The sequence below is a fragment of the Ostrinia furnacalis genome, unplaced genomic scaffold, assembly GCF_004193835.3.
Source record: "Ostrinia furnacalis isolate ACB-3 unplaced genomic scaffold, ASM419383v2 OfSCF0216, whole genome shotgun sequence".
NCBI lineage: Eukaryota > Metazoa > Arthropoda > Insecta > Lepidoptera > Crambidae > Ostrinia > Ostrinia furnacalis.
Window position 1 is genome coordinate 1,806,997 of NW_021130455.1, and position 14,484 is coordinate 1,821,480.

At 39.2% G+C, this 14,484-nt stretch overlaps 2 protein-coding genes and 3 non-coding genes across 5 annotated transcripts in view; 1 reads left to right on the forward strand and 4 right to left on the reverse strand.

Moving 5' to 3' along the window:
• Positions 1 to 4,005, forward strand: part of LOC114357032 (defective proboscis extension response 18) — a 29,462-nt gene extending 25,457 nt beyond the window's left edge. The window contains exons 5-8 of the mRNA XM_028310452.1: positions 1,023 to 1,236; positions 2,039 to 2,468; positions 2,899 to 3,002; positions 3,479 to 4,005. Of these exons, the coding sequence (XP_028166253.1) occupies positions 1,023 to 1,236; positions 2,039 to 2,468; positions 2,899 to 3,002; positions 3,479 to 3,591 (861 nt within the window). The 3' untranslated portion in view covers positions 3,592 to 4,005. The remainder of the gene's footprint in view (positions 1 to 1,022; positions 1,237 to 2,038; positions 2,469 to 2,898; positions 3,003 to 3,478) is intronic.
• A 1,247-nt stretch (positions 4,006 to 5,252) lies between these two features.
• Positions 5,253 to 14,484, reverse strand: part of LOC114357526 (dynein heavy chain 10, axonemal-like) — a 61,388-nt gene continuing 52,156 nt past the window's right edge. Inside the window, exons 45-54 of the mRNA XM_028311167.1 lie at positions 12,934 to 13,086; positions 12,587 to 12,742; positions 12,132 to 12,302; positions 11,415 to 11,603; positions 9,772 to 9,898; positions 9,280 to 9,383; positions 9,068 to 9,193; positions 7,848 to 8,025; positions 5,647 to 5,777; positions 5,253 to 5,324 (exon numbers count right to left, since the gene is read on the reverse strand). Coding sequence (XP_028166968.1) covers positions 5,253 to 5,324; positions 5,647 to 5,777; positions 7,848 to 8,025; positions 9,068 to 9,193; positions 9,280 to 9,383; positions 9,772 to 9,898; positions 11,415 to 11,603; positions 12,132 to 12,302; positions 12,587 to 12,742; positions 12,934 to 13,086 — 1,407 coding nt within the window. The remainder of the gene's footprint in view (positions 5,325 to 5,646; positions 5,778 to 7,847; positions 8,026 to 9,067; positions 9,194 to 9,279; positions 9,384 to 9,771; positions 9,899 to 11,414; positions 11,604 to 12,131; positions 12,303 to 12,586; positions 12,743 to 12,933; positions 13,087 to 14,484) is intronic.
• Positions 5,948 to 6,066, reverse strand: LOC114357560 (5S ribosomal RNA). The gene has a single exon (XR_003656311.1). It is a non-coding gene; the product is annotated as a 5S ribosomal RNA (ribosomal RNA).
• On the reverse strand, positions 8,877 to 8,996 carry LOC114357563 (5S ribosomal RNA). The gene has a single exon (XR_003656312.1). It is a non-coding gene; the product is annotated as a 5S ribosomal RNA (ribosomal RNA).
• On the reverse strand, positions 12,375 to 12,493 carry LOC114357547 (5S ribosomal RNA). The gene has a single exon (XR_003656308.1). It is a non-coding gene; the product is annotated as a 5S ribosomal RNA (ribosomal RNA).

Sequence of the window (14,484 nt, forward strand, 5' to 3'; positions counted from 1 at the left end):
GGATGTTTGAGTTTAAAGGCAGTCGTAAATTTGATATTGATACCTTATAGTTAATGAGGACTGTTTGCTAAATTTACTGTTTCATAAATAAGCGTCTTTTATAAGGCTGAGTTGCACCATCTTACTTTAACTTTGACAAACGTCAAAAATCTGTCAAACTCCATAGAAAACGCATCAGATAGTGTTTTTGTTACGGTTAAAATAACGTGGTGCAACTTAGCCTAGTGTGATTTTCGCATTGGACTACAACGCTAAGGCCCGGTTTCCACCAAGACGGAGCGGAGCGGAGTAGAGCGGAGAAGTGTTTTGAATAACCAATCAGATTTCATTATTATCCGCTCCGCACAGCTCCGCTCAGCGCCGCCGCTGTCTAATTCTATAGAAAAATTAGTCCGCTAGACACTTCTCCGCACTGCTCCGGTGGAAACGGTTGCTGGTACGAATATCGAGGAAATATTAGTGTGCGGGGTACTAGCATTTATTCCCGAAATCACGGTCATTTATCTATTAATCTTCGGCCTTGCCGGAAGGGATAAGCATAATGAATGGTAACCAGTATCAGGACATCACGTTGTAATGTCCCGATTAGAACTGAGCGGTGACCGTTTGGTTTCGCACATTAGTTTAAAATAGCGGTCACAAAATGGTTGGATTTGGCAACATGATAAGAAGACAGGACATATAAGTCTTGTTTAGTTTAGGTTTAATTTTAATTAAACATGAGAGACGTGGTAGTGTCCAGTCCACAATTACAGTTAAGAAAAAATCCATGACGTCAAACTACTATTAACTCTATGTAACACAAGAGCTAGTTACTAGCCGTCAAGTTCCAGTTATTTCGTTCGTTCGTTCGTTTTAGTCAAATGATGTCCACTGCTGAACAAAGATTTACACAACAACCGGTTCGCACTACTAGTTGGATAGACGATCTGAATGCCAATTTATACTTGGTGGAGGGAGGCCTTTGTCTAGTTATTTACGGTAATCAAAATCCATTACCTAAAACCATCTTCACGTAACAGGTCATGTGGTTACGGAACACCACTGACTCAGCGACGCTGTTGACGGTGGGGCCGTCGCCTTACACCGGTGACAGCCGGATAGCTGTCAAGTTCCAGTACCCAAACAACTGGAGGTTAAGCCTCAACCCGGTGACGAGGACTGACGCCGGGAACTACATGTGCCAAATATCCACGCACCCACCAAGAACTATATTCGTTAACTTAACTGTACTACGTAAGTAAATAATTAATTACTTAATTTTAAAAGTATTGTTACACGTGCCAAGACAACATTTTTAAGATTTGTGAGTCGGTGAGACAAAGCAGTACATATTATAACATCGACATAAATATCAACCTCAATGATTTAAAAGATTATGATTATTTTAAATATCCTAACTAAACTTGTGTTTATGAAAACAGATTTTCTTAAAGGTTCAGTTCAGTCCAGTCTAAAAGTCAAACCAACGCGATCACACGCGATCAGTCGGCGTACAGCGATGGCGATCAATGCATTTTTAAGTCTGATCGCCATCGCTGCACGCCGGCTGATCACGTGTGAGGGTTGGGCCAAACCAACGCGATCACAGCGCGATCAGCGGCGTGCAGCGATGGCGACCAGACCTAAATGCATTGGTCGCCATCGCTGCACGCCGGTTGATCGCGTTGGTTTGGCCGAACCTTAATCGCGTTGGTTTGACGGAACCTTAAGTCAGCAGAATGAAAAGATGGGCGTTTAAAGCTGATAAATTCTTTCACAAGTTATCTAGTTAATATGTCTTGTTTTCTATACGAAATCTATCAAAATGTCAATCTAATTACTTCAAAATCGTTTAGGTATTGCCTTTACAAATAAGTCCTTTCATTTTACATACTTAACTCATTGAAATGGCCCAGCCGGGGACGACTAAAGTAATTACTCCAAATTTTAGAGCGCTCTAAAAGTCAAACATAAATACAATTTTATCAAAGTTTCAAACTTAACTAGACTTTTTATAGCGATGTCAATTTTATTAATGAACACTAACTTTTTGCAGCTCCAGTTTTAACAATATACAGCGACCAAAACCACGAAGTGAAAGACCGGTTTTACAAGGCCGGGAGTTCAATCAAACTGTCTTGCATCATATCAGAAGAGTTTATTACCAGTTTGCCTCTAAAAGTGTCAGCGACCACCCTCCCTCCTCCTACCACCACCACACCGTTAACAACGACAACGGAGTTGACAACTAGAATGAGTACAGTATTCAATAGAATAGATTTAATGATGAACAAAAGTTGGAGTGTTGAAACGACGACTATCACCTCCACAGTCAGCATTAGTACCACGAAAGTGCCGGAGTTAACCAGCACTTTGAAAACGACTGTGAAACCCACCGCTCCGCCTGTAGTGAATAATATTTATGGGCTAGCGTGGAAAAAGCAAGGAAAAGACTACTTAGATAATGTTACTTTCCGCAACATGAGGTGAGTTAAGTGTATCGTGATCGCCATTTTTCAAAAGTACCTAGTTCAGTTTCGTATGCATAGTGGTTAGTTTTTGTTGCTAAGTTGCAATTATTATACCACTAGCATTATATTTCTCTTTAATAAGCTTGATTTACCGTTGTAGGTACCAACGTACAATTTAGATCTTTCATCACAGCTTTAATTACGCAAAAAAGTCACCAGTTATTGAAGAATGAAGTTAAAGATAAAACCAATAGTTTTCGCTTAATATAAACTAAAGATGTCTACTTCTTTTCTATGAATTTAACAATTCAGGGTTGACTTAGATAAATTTCAATATTCAGCCCGCCCTTCACACTCCAACAATCGTCAAACCGAGACAATATTAGCTTAACAGAAAACAGAATTTGTAATGAACTACAAATTAATTCTTGCCTTTGGATTCCAGCGCCACAATCAGTGTGGCATCTGCATCACAAAATGACAGCGGGGTGTATACTTGCCTCCTCCAAAATCACTCGCAAGTCGTCGTGAACGTTCATGTTCTGATTGGTAAGTCAAACAATACTAACTTTAGAATGTATGCCATTTTTGAGCTAAATTAATGAATTGACAAGCAGAAGTTTTATTAAAGTTGGATGAAGAAATTAAACCTTTTGTGAAGTCAATTACTCTGAATTTACTAAAGTACAATTTTGCAAACAAAAGAAATATAAATAACTTGTAAAATAGGCTGTAAAACTCATTGTAGAATGAAGTGGCTCCTTCAATTACAATAAAATAAAATAAACAGCTCAATCATCATAAATATTTTATTCTAAACTTTTCATGTGCTTTCGAAAGTTTTGATTTAGTAAATGCCCTCTATAAAAATCAAATACCTATCTACTAGCTCTTTTTTACAGGTTTAATTTTATTTTATTTGTTAGAACTGACAATCGATTTGTGTGTTTCTAGCCTAAACCTTTTCTGTTCGTATTAGTTTTTTTTACATAAAATGAGTTAAAATGTTGATGTTTGTCCATTAGGTGAGAACCAAGCCGCTGTGCACCACGACACCTGGAACAAAGGAACGCTTTTTTGGCAACCACAAAACATTTGCTTGATATCCGCAGTAGCGTTCCTTTTATATTTCACTTGAAATCATTCAAATTCTGAGACAAAATCTTGTTTTATATCCTACCAAATATTGGCCAAGGCACCAAGCCCAAGTGGGGAAAATGTTTTAATATTAATGACTATAATGACCATTGTGAGATTAGCTTTTCCATTAACTTTACAGCGATTTAACACACTTACGGTACTTTACGGTATACAAAATCTTATACGTCGTAAACTGTATCATACTCGAGTAATACCTACTCATTCCCATTCAGTCCCGGCTCTTACAATGCCACAAAATAGAATATGGGACAAAACAAGGCTAATAAAGAAACATAAGAGATTGGGTATACGTGGGTAAGCATCTTTTATTCAAGGAATTGGTGACGCGGAATGAGTATGAATGTATGACGTAGGTAATTTACAAATCATGCCTATGATTACATTTAGTTTGATAGAGATTCTGAATAAAAAACTGAAATATTTCAAACTGTTTGCTTCCTTTTAATTGATTAGCAAATTACTTGAATGTTCTCTATATTTGTGTATTAAATTGTTTATTTGCAATTCATACTGTTATGACTCGTTATTTAGATGACAAAATAAACTTTGTTCCAAAAATACTTTTAATTTATTCAAAAGTTTATTAAAACGAACGAACGTTTGCCAAAATTACACCACACATAGTGTGTTTAGTTGTAAGCATACCGTTTATTATTATTACTCTTAGTTAAGACTAATTTTAATAATAATTATGTAGATTGTACATAATTACTTTAGGAAATAAAAAAGAAATAATAATTTTCTTCGTATAAGATGCATTTATGTACTAGTTGAACAATATACATAATATACTTGTATTTTAATACAAATTGTACAGGCTACGATTCTTGTTCTAAGAATAGATAATTTTCTTGTTTGTAACATAAATACATAGGAGGTTACAAAGGCGAAGCCAAATATACATATAGGTAGATACTTAAATCTTTAAGATATTTTATATGTTGTTGCACATTTTTGTTAATATTACACAAATTTCTCATCTGTATACAGAAAAAGACTATGTTAAATGACTGTAAAGGTATGAATAAACATAATAATAATGACAGATAATTCGTTTTCTTAGAAGATTTCCCACAGGTATGATACATAAAGACCAAGGTAATACTTAGAAAGCTAAGCTTTTTTTATAAGCTTATTTCTTCAATAAAGCTCGGTACGAAAGAAATTATGTAAAACAACTTGTTCGACGCTTTTCTACACAACTATCATGAACCTAAAACAACAAAGGTTCTTTCGTTGCTCAAAAACTTATGTAGTTAATATTTAGATTTTTTTTACACTACATTATCAAAACTACATTTATTGAGTAGTGCTTTTGTAAACACAAATTACCATTCTACTAAATTGCACCCGTGTGATACTACTCGTAATGCGGCAAGTAATAACTGAAGTAAGTATTGTAAGAATAAGCTCACACAACTTTACGTCGCATGAAGCCTAAGCCTTTTACAATAGACTCCAGTATAGCTTAATATCGCTTCGTCTCGTGATCCACGATATCATCTGCACCTTTCAGGGGAAAATGGGAGAAAGGTCGACGATGTAGAAAATCAATTATACAGCTGACTTCAAAGAGTAATAAAGAAGCCCCATTTTACGATGTTTCTATTAACAATAGGGGTTTCGAGTAGCATAAATTTACCGCGTGAAGAAACATATTATTGAGAGATGTTTGAATGATCNGAATTCCAGGAAGCCTTCTTCAAGGATCTGTTGTTAACACCAAAATATAGGAAGATAGTTTAGTGATTCAGCTGTCAATAAATACGTATTTAAATCTACAAGTCTAATTTTACTTTTGAACTTTCGGCCCCTTATTACAAAAAGATAAACTCTAGTTGAACTCCAGTTTAAATTTATATTTCAGTACCAAAATGACATTATACCAGTGTTCATCGGGTTTAACTTTTTTGTATCAAGGCTTATTATGTAAAAATATGAAGGACTTAATATTTTTAATGTTAACGTTTTATTTTGTAGTTATTCCTTCTGTTTACTATGGAAGGAGATAATTACTTCAAGGACTACCAACCTGTGCTGCGGTGAAGAGGAAAACGGTTTTCTTGCCATCCACACCTAGCTGGTTGTACATTCGCTTCATATCGTCTTTGAATGTGTTCTCGTTGTAGTTTCGCGTCACCGTGATCTCGAACATTTCGCAACCTATGGTGTAAAATAATTGAATTCAACAAATAGTCCGAGAAACTAAAGTAGGTAACAATTTTGCAAATACGATATAGGACAAAATCTAAGAGACTAACCAGCCACTCATCACAAGAATATTTGACATAGCAAAAAAAAAAAATAGGTTTATTTATACTTGAATAGCAAAAAGCCAACATCACGCGGTGTTCCCAGGCGGTCACCCATCCAAGTACTGACCGCGCCCGACGTTGCTTAACTTCGGTGATCGGACGAGAACCGGTGTTTTCAACGTGGTATGGATGTTGGCGGATGAAAGAGCAAAATATGCGTACACAATACGCTATCCGCAAAAATTAGTTTGTTATAAGGTCTAATGTCACTTACCAGCAGCAAATGAAGCCAAGCGACAGATGGACTTCTTTTCGGAGCCGCCGACGCCGATGATCATGGCGTTGCCGCGATCCATGCGCAGGATTCAGTATAATCTGGAATTTAAATATGTAGAAATAAGGTCTAATGTCACTTACCAGCAGCAAATGAAGCCAGACGGCAGATGGACTTCTTCCCGGAGCCGCCGACGCCGATGATCATAGCGTTGCCGCGGTCCATGCGCAGGATTCAGTATAATCTGGAATTTAAACATGTAGAAATAAGGTCTAATTTCACTTACCAGCAGCAAATGAAGCCAAGCGACAGATGGACTTCTTCCCGGAGCCGCCGACGCCGATGATCATGGCGTTGCCGCGGTCCATGCGCAGGATACAGTATAATTTGGAATTTAGACCTGTAGAAATAAGGTCTAATTTCACTTACCAGCAGCAAACGTAGCCAGGCGGCAGATGGACTTCTTCCCGGAGCCGCCGACGCCGATGATCATAGCGTTGCCGCGGTCCATGCGCAGGATTCAGTATAATCTGGCATTTAGACCTATAGAAATAAGGTCTAATGTCACTTACCAGCAGCAAATGAAGCCAAGCGACAGATGGACTTCTTTCCGGAGCCGCCGACGCCGATGATCATTGCCGCGGTCCATGCGCAGGATAATCTAGAGTTAAAACATGTAGAAATACAGTCTAATTTCATTTACCAGCAGCAAACGACGCCAGCCGGCAGATGGACTTTTTCCCGGAGCCGCCGACGCCGATGATCATGGCATTGCCGCGCACCATGCGCAGGATACAGTATAATTTGGAATTTAAACAGGTAGAAATAAGGTCTAATGTCACTTACCAGCAGCAAATGAAGCCAGGCGGCAGATGGACTTCTTCCCGGAGCCGCCGACGCCGATGATCATGGCATTGCCGCGCACCATGCGCAGGATACAGTATAATTTGGAATTTAAACAGGTAGAAATAAGGTCTAATGTCACTTACCAGCAGCAAATGAAGCCAGACGGCAGATGGACTTTTTCCTGGAGCCGCCGACGCCGATGATCATAGCGTTGCCGCGGTCCATGCGCAGGATTCAGTATAATCTGGAATTTAGATCTGTAGAAATAAGGTCTAATTTCACTTACCAGCAGCAAACGACGCCAGGCGACAGATGGACTTCTTTCCGGAGCCGCCGACGCCGATGATCATGGCGTTGCCGCGGTCCATGCGCAGGATTCAGTATAATTTGGAATTTAAACATGTAGAAATAAGGTCTAATGTCACTTACCAGCAGCAAATGAAGCCAGACGGCAGATGGACTTCTTCCCGGAGCCGCCGACGCCGATGATCATAGCGTTGCCGCGGTCCATGCGCAGGATTCAGTATAATCTGGAATTTAGATCTGTAGAAATAAGGTCTAATTTCACTTACCAGCAGCAAACGACGCCAGGCGACAGATGGACTTCTTTCCGGAGCCGCCGACGCCGATGATCATGGCGTTGCCGCGGTCCATGCGCAGGATTCAGTATAATTTGGAATTTAAACATGTAGAAATAAGGTCTAATGTCACTTACCAGCAGCAAATGAAGCCAGACGGCAGATGGACTTTTTCCCGGAGCCGCCGACGCCGATGATCATAGCGTTGCCGCGGTCCATGCGCAGGATTCAGTATAATCTGGAATTTAGATCTGTAGAAATAAGGTCTAATTTCACTTACCAGCAGCAAATGAAGCCAACCGACAGATGGACTTCTTTCCGGAGCCGCCGACGCCGATGATCATGGCGTTGCCGCGGTCCATGCGCAGGATTCGATGCGCGCGCGTCAAATGCTCGAGACAATCCTCGAACAACACTACAGACATTTTGCCGATACGCTCGTTGAATTCGTCTAATATCTGAAATGGATAAGAATATAAGAAAAACTTAGATATAGCCTGACCAGGAACATAAAAACCCTGGCATAGAGGCGCTTCAATTGCATTTGATAGTGCAACACTGAGTACAGTCGTACATGTGTTAAATTAATAGGCTAAATTTATGTATCAGGATTCAGGATTACGGGCTAATTTGATATTTTCATAAATGAACGAAAAATATTATTAAAGGTAACCTGGTTTAAATAAATTAAATGAAACCATCAATCGAGCTAGTATGATTTATTTTATTATTCATCAATAATCAAATTCAGAACTTGAATATTCAACTGCAATGTCTGCTCATGAACGCTTCAAACTCGGTACTTCTTTCCCAATTCCATAAAATTCAAAACTTAGAAAGTGACAAAAAACTTTAAAATAGGTAGTTGAAACAGACTACAGCTAATTTTCATAGTGGACTGTACTATACGATAAACATGTCAGTCAATTTGACAACCTTTGTCGGAAACATTATTCAATGAAAATATTGTCCGAACCCTTAGTATTTCTCTTCGACAAATACATTAACACATCGTGAACCACTTTTCTTTCACGACTATAAAAATATTTTAGCAATTTAATTCACAAAATCAATTGCACACATTTAAAATAAAGTTTGTTTACACTTTGACAACAATAGACTGACATGCAAGGTGACATGTCAATGAAGTTTTCAGTTACTGTTGCCATTAAAAGAAATTAGTACCATTAGTTTTCCGCAACATGGCGAGGGTTTATATGTTCCTGGTCAGGCTATAAATTAAAAATAAACAAAATTTTAATGCAATAACACTAGGTAAATAAATATACATAAGTACGAAAAAGCAAAAAGCCAACATCACGCGGTGTTCCCAGGCGGTCACCCATCCAAGTACTGACCGCGCCCGACGTTGCTTAACTTCGGTGATCGGACGAGAACCCGGTGTTTTCAACGTGGTATGGACGTTGGCGAAAGAGTGAGCAAAATTTAGGATGACATTTATAAGGATTCAGTGATGTAATGATTATCTAAAAACACTACCTCTTGGAAGAGAAAATAGACAGCTTCGTAGTCAAGCAAATCCTCGTAATATCGTATTTCCTCCTCATCCAAAGCATTTCGGTAGTCACCAAACAATAAGGGGTCACGAAGGACATATTCTTCAAGCTGCAATAATTTAAAGAAATATGTTATTTTAATAATCTAAAACAAAATGAAGGCTACGACAAACTATAACATATTTCAGTACAAACCGTAAGTTCTTTTTCGACTTCAATTTCTTCTTCCTCTATTTCCGGTTCTGCCTCGGCCGCCACAGACGGCGCGGCCGCTGGCTTTACAATTTTTTCTCCAAACTCTGTAACAATGTTAAGTGTATGATAGTATTGTTTTTACAAAATAGGCGAAAGTAAATATCGCCTGCTAATTTGTTGATGATATTTATGGTAATTTTGTGGTGAGATAATTATTTTGGGACCGCGTTTGTAATCTCATTATATTATTTTGATTAAGTGTGATATAACTTTGAATATTATGTAAAACATTGTTGTAGCTTGAGAAATGCGTAAATCACTAAAGTATCGCCATGTGTCGGCAGTATTGACATAGTAATTGGAAATGTTGCTTGTCTTATTCGTCTAGGCGCAAAGAATAAGCAAAAATAATTCCACAGCTACTTAGTTATGATAGGCCTTTTAGATAGTTAAGAAAAGCTACGACCTTCTAGATGGTTGAGAAAATCTTACCATCTTCCTCTTCTTCAACGACAAGATCTTCCTCGGCCACCACAATCTCTTCCAGCACCACTGGCTCCTCTTCAGGGAAATATTTCACGATGTGCTCTTGAATGTGGCCACGCATCAGCTCATTGTCCTGTAATACGAAGTTCATTTTAGGGCCTCAGCTAAAACCTTGAACACACGTACCGAGCAAACGGGCGAGACAGTGCTCTCGGCCGAGTACTCGGTGTGTATGAACATTACGCCGAGTGCTCGAGTATGTGACTCGCTCACCCAACTGTCTCGACCGAGTAAACATTTTACTGTCTCGCCCGTTTACTCGGTACGTGTGATCAAGGCTTAATAGACGAGCGCACACGTTGGACGTTCGGAGCATCTGCGCATGTTTTAGGGTAGGCCCTTAGGCCACTCACCCACAGCTACTTTTTATAACGATGCAGTAGCGATTCAGTCGCGTGTTCGCATCAATACAGTCGCAAAGCGGTCGCTAGATGTGTGCCCTCACCCACATAAACACGATTGAGTCGTGAAGCAAACGCGATAGGTACTTAGCATCAATCGCGAAGCAAACACGATTCGGTAAGCCTAGGCGCAGACCACCGACTTTTAGTTGGCCGATAGTTGGGCCCGATTCTAATTTGTATGAAGAATCGTCCGATACCAAATCGGTATAATGTGCGCACTTTAATAAATGTCCATACTGATTAACAGCCCGTCTCAACTATCGGCCGACAAAAAATCGGTGGTCTGCGCCTAAACTAACGGCACAAAGTTACTTGCGATCGCTACAGTTGCAGCGTCACCCTCAGTTCTTTCTCCGATGTCGTCCGGTTCGATCGCGCTTTTGTATCGATACCTACAGTCGTTAGTCGCATTAGCAACTTTTAGTTAGTTGCCGTGGGCGAGGGGCCTTAGTCTTTACCGGCTAGTCTTTGAGCTAAAGTTTAGCCTAACCTTTAGGTTTGAGTTCGATTCCAAGATATAGTTAGATAGACCAACCTGCACATTGATGAGTCGGTCGCAAATAACGCGCGTGAACTCATTGCGCCAGCAGCGTACAACAGCACGCTTCTCGCTAAAGAAGTATCTGGCATGTGAAGTTGATCTAACTAATGCTTTAACCACACCAACGCGTGCAGATCGCCATCGCCGGCGCGATCATAGGGAAATGACAGGTCGCGTGAAGTGTTTGTTGCCAAAATAAAGTTATTTTCTTTCTTACTTTCTTTCATGGGTCGCGCGACCTGTCATTGAACTTTGATCGCGCCGGCGATGGCAATCTGCACGCTTTGGTTATGGTTGAATCTTAAGGGGAGGGACCGACCTGCACGTTGATAAGTCGGTCGCAGATGACGCGTGTAAACTCATTGCGCCAGCAGCGTACAACAGCACGCTTCTCGCTAAAGAAGTATCTGGCATGTGTGTTGATCTAACTAATGCTTTAACCACACTAACCCTCAGATCGCCATCGCGATCATAGGGAAATGACAAGTCGAGTGAACTGTTTGTTGCCTGAGTTTGTTGCCAAAATAAAGTTATTTTCTTTCTTACTTTCATGAGTCGCGCGACCAGTCATTGAACTTTGATCGCGCCGGCGATGGCAATCTGCACGCTTTGGTTATGGTTGAATCTTAAGGGGAGGGACCGACCTGCACATTGATGAGTCGGTCGCAAATAACGCGCGTGAACTCATTGCGCCAGCAGCGTACAACAGCACGCTTCTCGCTGAAGAAGTTAGGGTGCGTCAGGCACATTCCAGCTGCGATGCGCGACAGGTCTCGAAGGTTGAAGATGTAGTGGAACTTCGCCGGCGTTGGCGGTAGATCAACGATTATTATCTGAGATGATAAATGAGTTTTAGTTAAGACATTTTGATGATAATATACGATGATTTTGATTGTTATTTTTCTATAAAATTATCACTTCACGGGATTTATTGCAACAATATCTATTTTAACGGTAAATAATATTTACCCTCCCGACGTTTCGGCTCGGTTGCACGAGTCATTTTATAGTAAAAAATGCAACATAATAGTTTAAAATGTTATTTTTCTTACCAAAAACTGTAATAGAGCTTTTAATTAGTGAGAAACATTTCGAAATCACTGTAAATTGTAAGGAGGATTGGACTATTTTACTTTAACTTCAACAATATCAAACTCCGTACAAAAATACCGGTTACCGGTACTCATGTTATAGTCACGGTGGTGCAATTCGATATTCATTGTCAAGCGGACTCACGAAAGCACGCTAGCAAATGCTTTCTACTGTATCTTGTTGCTAGGTATGTATTCAAATTAGAAGAAACGTCTATGTATTGTAATGTTTGATTTTCAAATAAGTACTAATTTCCAAAATAATCTTACCTTGTACAAATCTAGGGTCATTTGAACAATTTTGTCGACGATTTCTTGAATTTCATCTGGGAATATTATGAAGTGACCATGAAGTATTGACACGTAGATGTGTCGCAATGTGTTTTCCGACGGAAATTGCAAGTTGTACACTGAGAACATTGATATGAAACGTGGATCGACCTGGAAATTAAATATTTTTTAGTAAAAACAACTAGAATGTCAAACAGAATTTACAAGAAGAAAAATGCAAAAAGCCAACATCACGCGGTGTTCCCAGGCGGTCACCCATCCAAGTACTGACCGCGCCCGACGTTGCTTAACTTCGGTGATCGGACGAGAACCGGTGTTTTCAACGTGGTATGGACGTTGGCGAAAGAACTGGTGAAATATGGGTACAAATACCTGCCTAACCTAATGATTTTTAAACGATTTTATTTAACTTGCCCTGTTTCTTTGATACTTACATCATTTCGTCCTCCACCAGCTTTACCCATAGCAGCAATGAATCCTATGTCTTTCAGATTTTTCCAGTTGAGATCTTTGCCTCTGTCGTAGAATCCTTTTCTTTCAAACAGTAGTTTTAGCAACGCTATAGGCTGTTGAGTCCCGTATGTGTCTACCTAAAATTAGAATGATAAATTTTCAAAATTTTAAAATACTTTAGTCTTTTTTTTCTGTGAGATAGTAAATATTCTGTAAGTAGCTTTGTTTTATAATTTTAATTTGATTTTTTTCTTTTTTCTGTACTCACTACAATTTTGTTTTATTATTTTAATTTCAATAATGGTTATGTGATGATTATGATACTTACAATAGGCATATTCATGTCGTCTATGAATACCAGCATCTTCTTCCCGACAGGAGGACCAAAAGTGTCTTTGGTTCGCTTTTCTACCACCGACTCCAAGTTTCTTTGCACGTCCATCGACGATGTGCGCGATGAGAAGTTCATTTGCTGAATTATCTGTATAAAGAAAACATTGCTAATGGTTTTATAAGATTTAAAACTTTATTGAAGCTGTTTAAGTAACATTCTTGCTTGTTTAGGCAAGGTTTCATGGTTGGTCTTAGAGGAATAATGTCCTATGTAGTTCATATGGAGGTAAATAATAATGATATTATTACTTTGGCCTACCAAGATATATAAGGTGTTATTTTTTATACTGATCATACTTTACCAACGCATCTAATAAAATCATACAAATACAACCCAAGTGTTTTTAAAAAAAAATTCAGGCTAGTTTTTGTTTTTACTTTTCCTAACAAAAAAAAGATATTATTTTTACAACCATCCTGTCTTCACTCACTGCCTCTCTCTCTTTCTTTACTCCTTTCATTCATACGAGTACGAACAATGGCCGCGCGCATTCATTCAACGTTCACACACATAAAGGTTAGATTACACTTAACCTACGTTACCAAAAAATATCACTCGTGAGTATGTACGATGTTACGTCATGTTAATAGGTACTACGCGCTGGGAGAAACAAAATCTAGCCACATAAGTAGGTAAATAAGTGTATTTTCATTAGTGTAATACCGGGGGACTTTTCCAACGAACCGAGGCGAATCATCCGCGTTAAACTAGAAATTTAAAAAAGGATAGAAATTGGAATTCAATATCTACGGTTTCGTAATGCCTACGCAATTTATTTAGAGACGTAATAAAAAATTGATAGGTACATACCTATTACTACTTCGCTTCGCGTCAGTGGAAATGCACCCTAATATTGAATATGAATAGGTGTTGTAAATAAAACTCACTGATCAATTTTCCTGGTTTTAATTCCTAAATTATGATTTGCCATCACACTTTAGATTCATTGATTTTACTTATTCACACATTTACCTATTTTGAATGTTGTTATTTAAAGTTCCTAGGTTATTATTACACTAATCACAATACATTTTGAATGTCAAGCCTTTGTTGAATGTTCACGTAAACACTGTCTTGCACTGTCTAATCTAGCCACGATCGAATTGAGGTAATGCTTCCGGGCTGCACACTTGCTTGCTGTTCACTAGACACCACGTCGGATGTTGTATTTGTATTCACAATTCGCGCACTAACTTTTTTACGGAAAAAGTCCCTTTCGCGTAAACAAGCACTCATCTGTCCAAATCACACTGTAGGTATGTACCTAGGTAGACTTCCGCAATATCCATCGATAGAACTCGGTCGTGGCCCTCTGGCAACAACTCCTTGATAAGGCATTCCGTATTTTTACGCAAAAGCCGCCGTCTGCGGCGCTCGCATCTGGGTACCGCCAGCACTGTGCCGGTGATTGAAATTGAAATCCAGAACTTCGTCCTCGAAGCGCACGGGATCTCGTCAAGTCAGGATACGGCTGCGCTCCCTGAA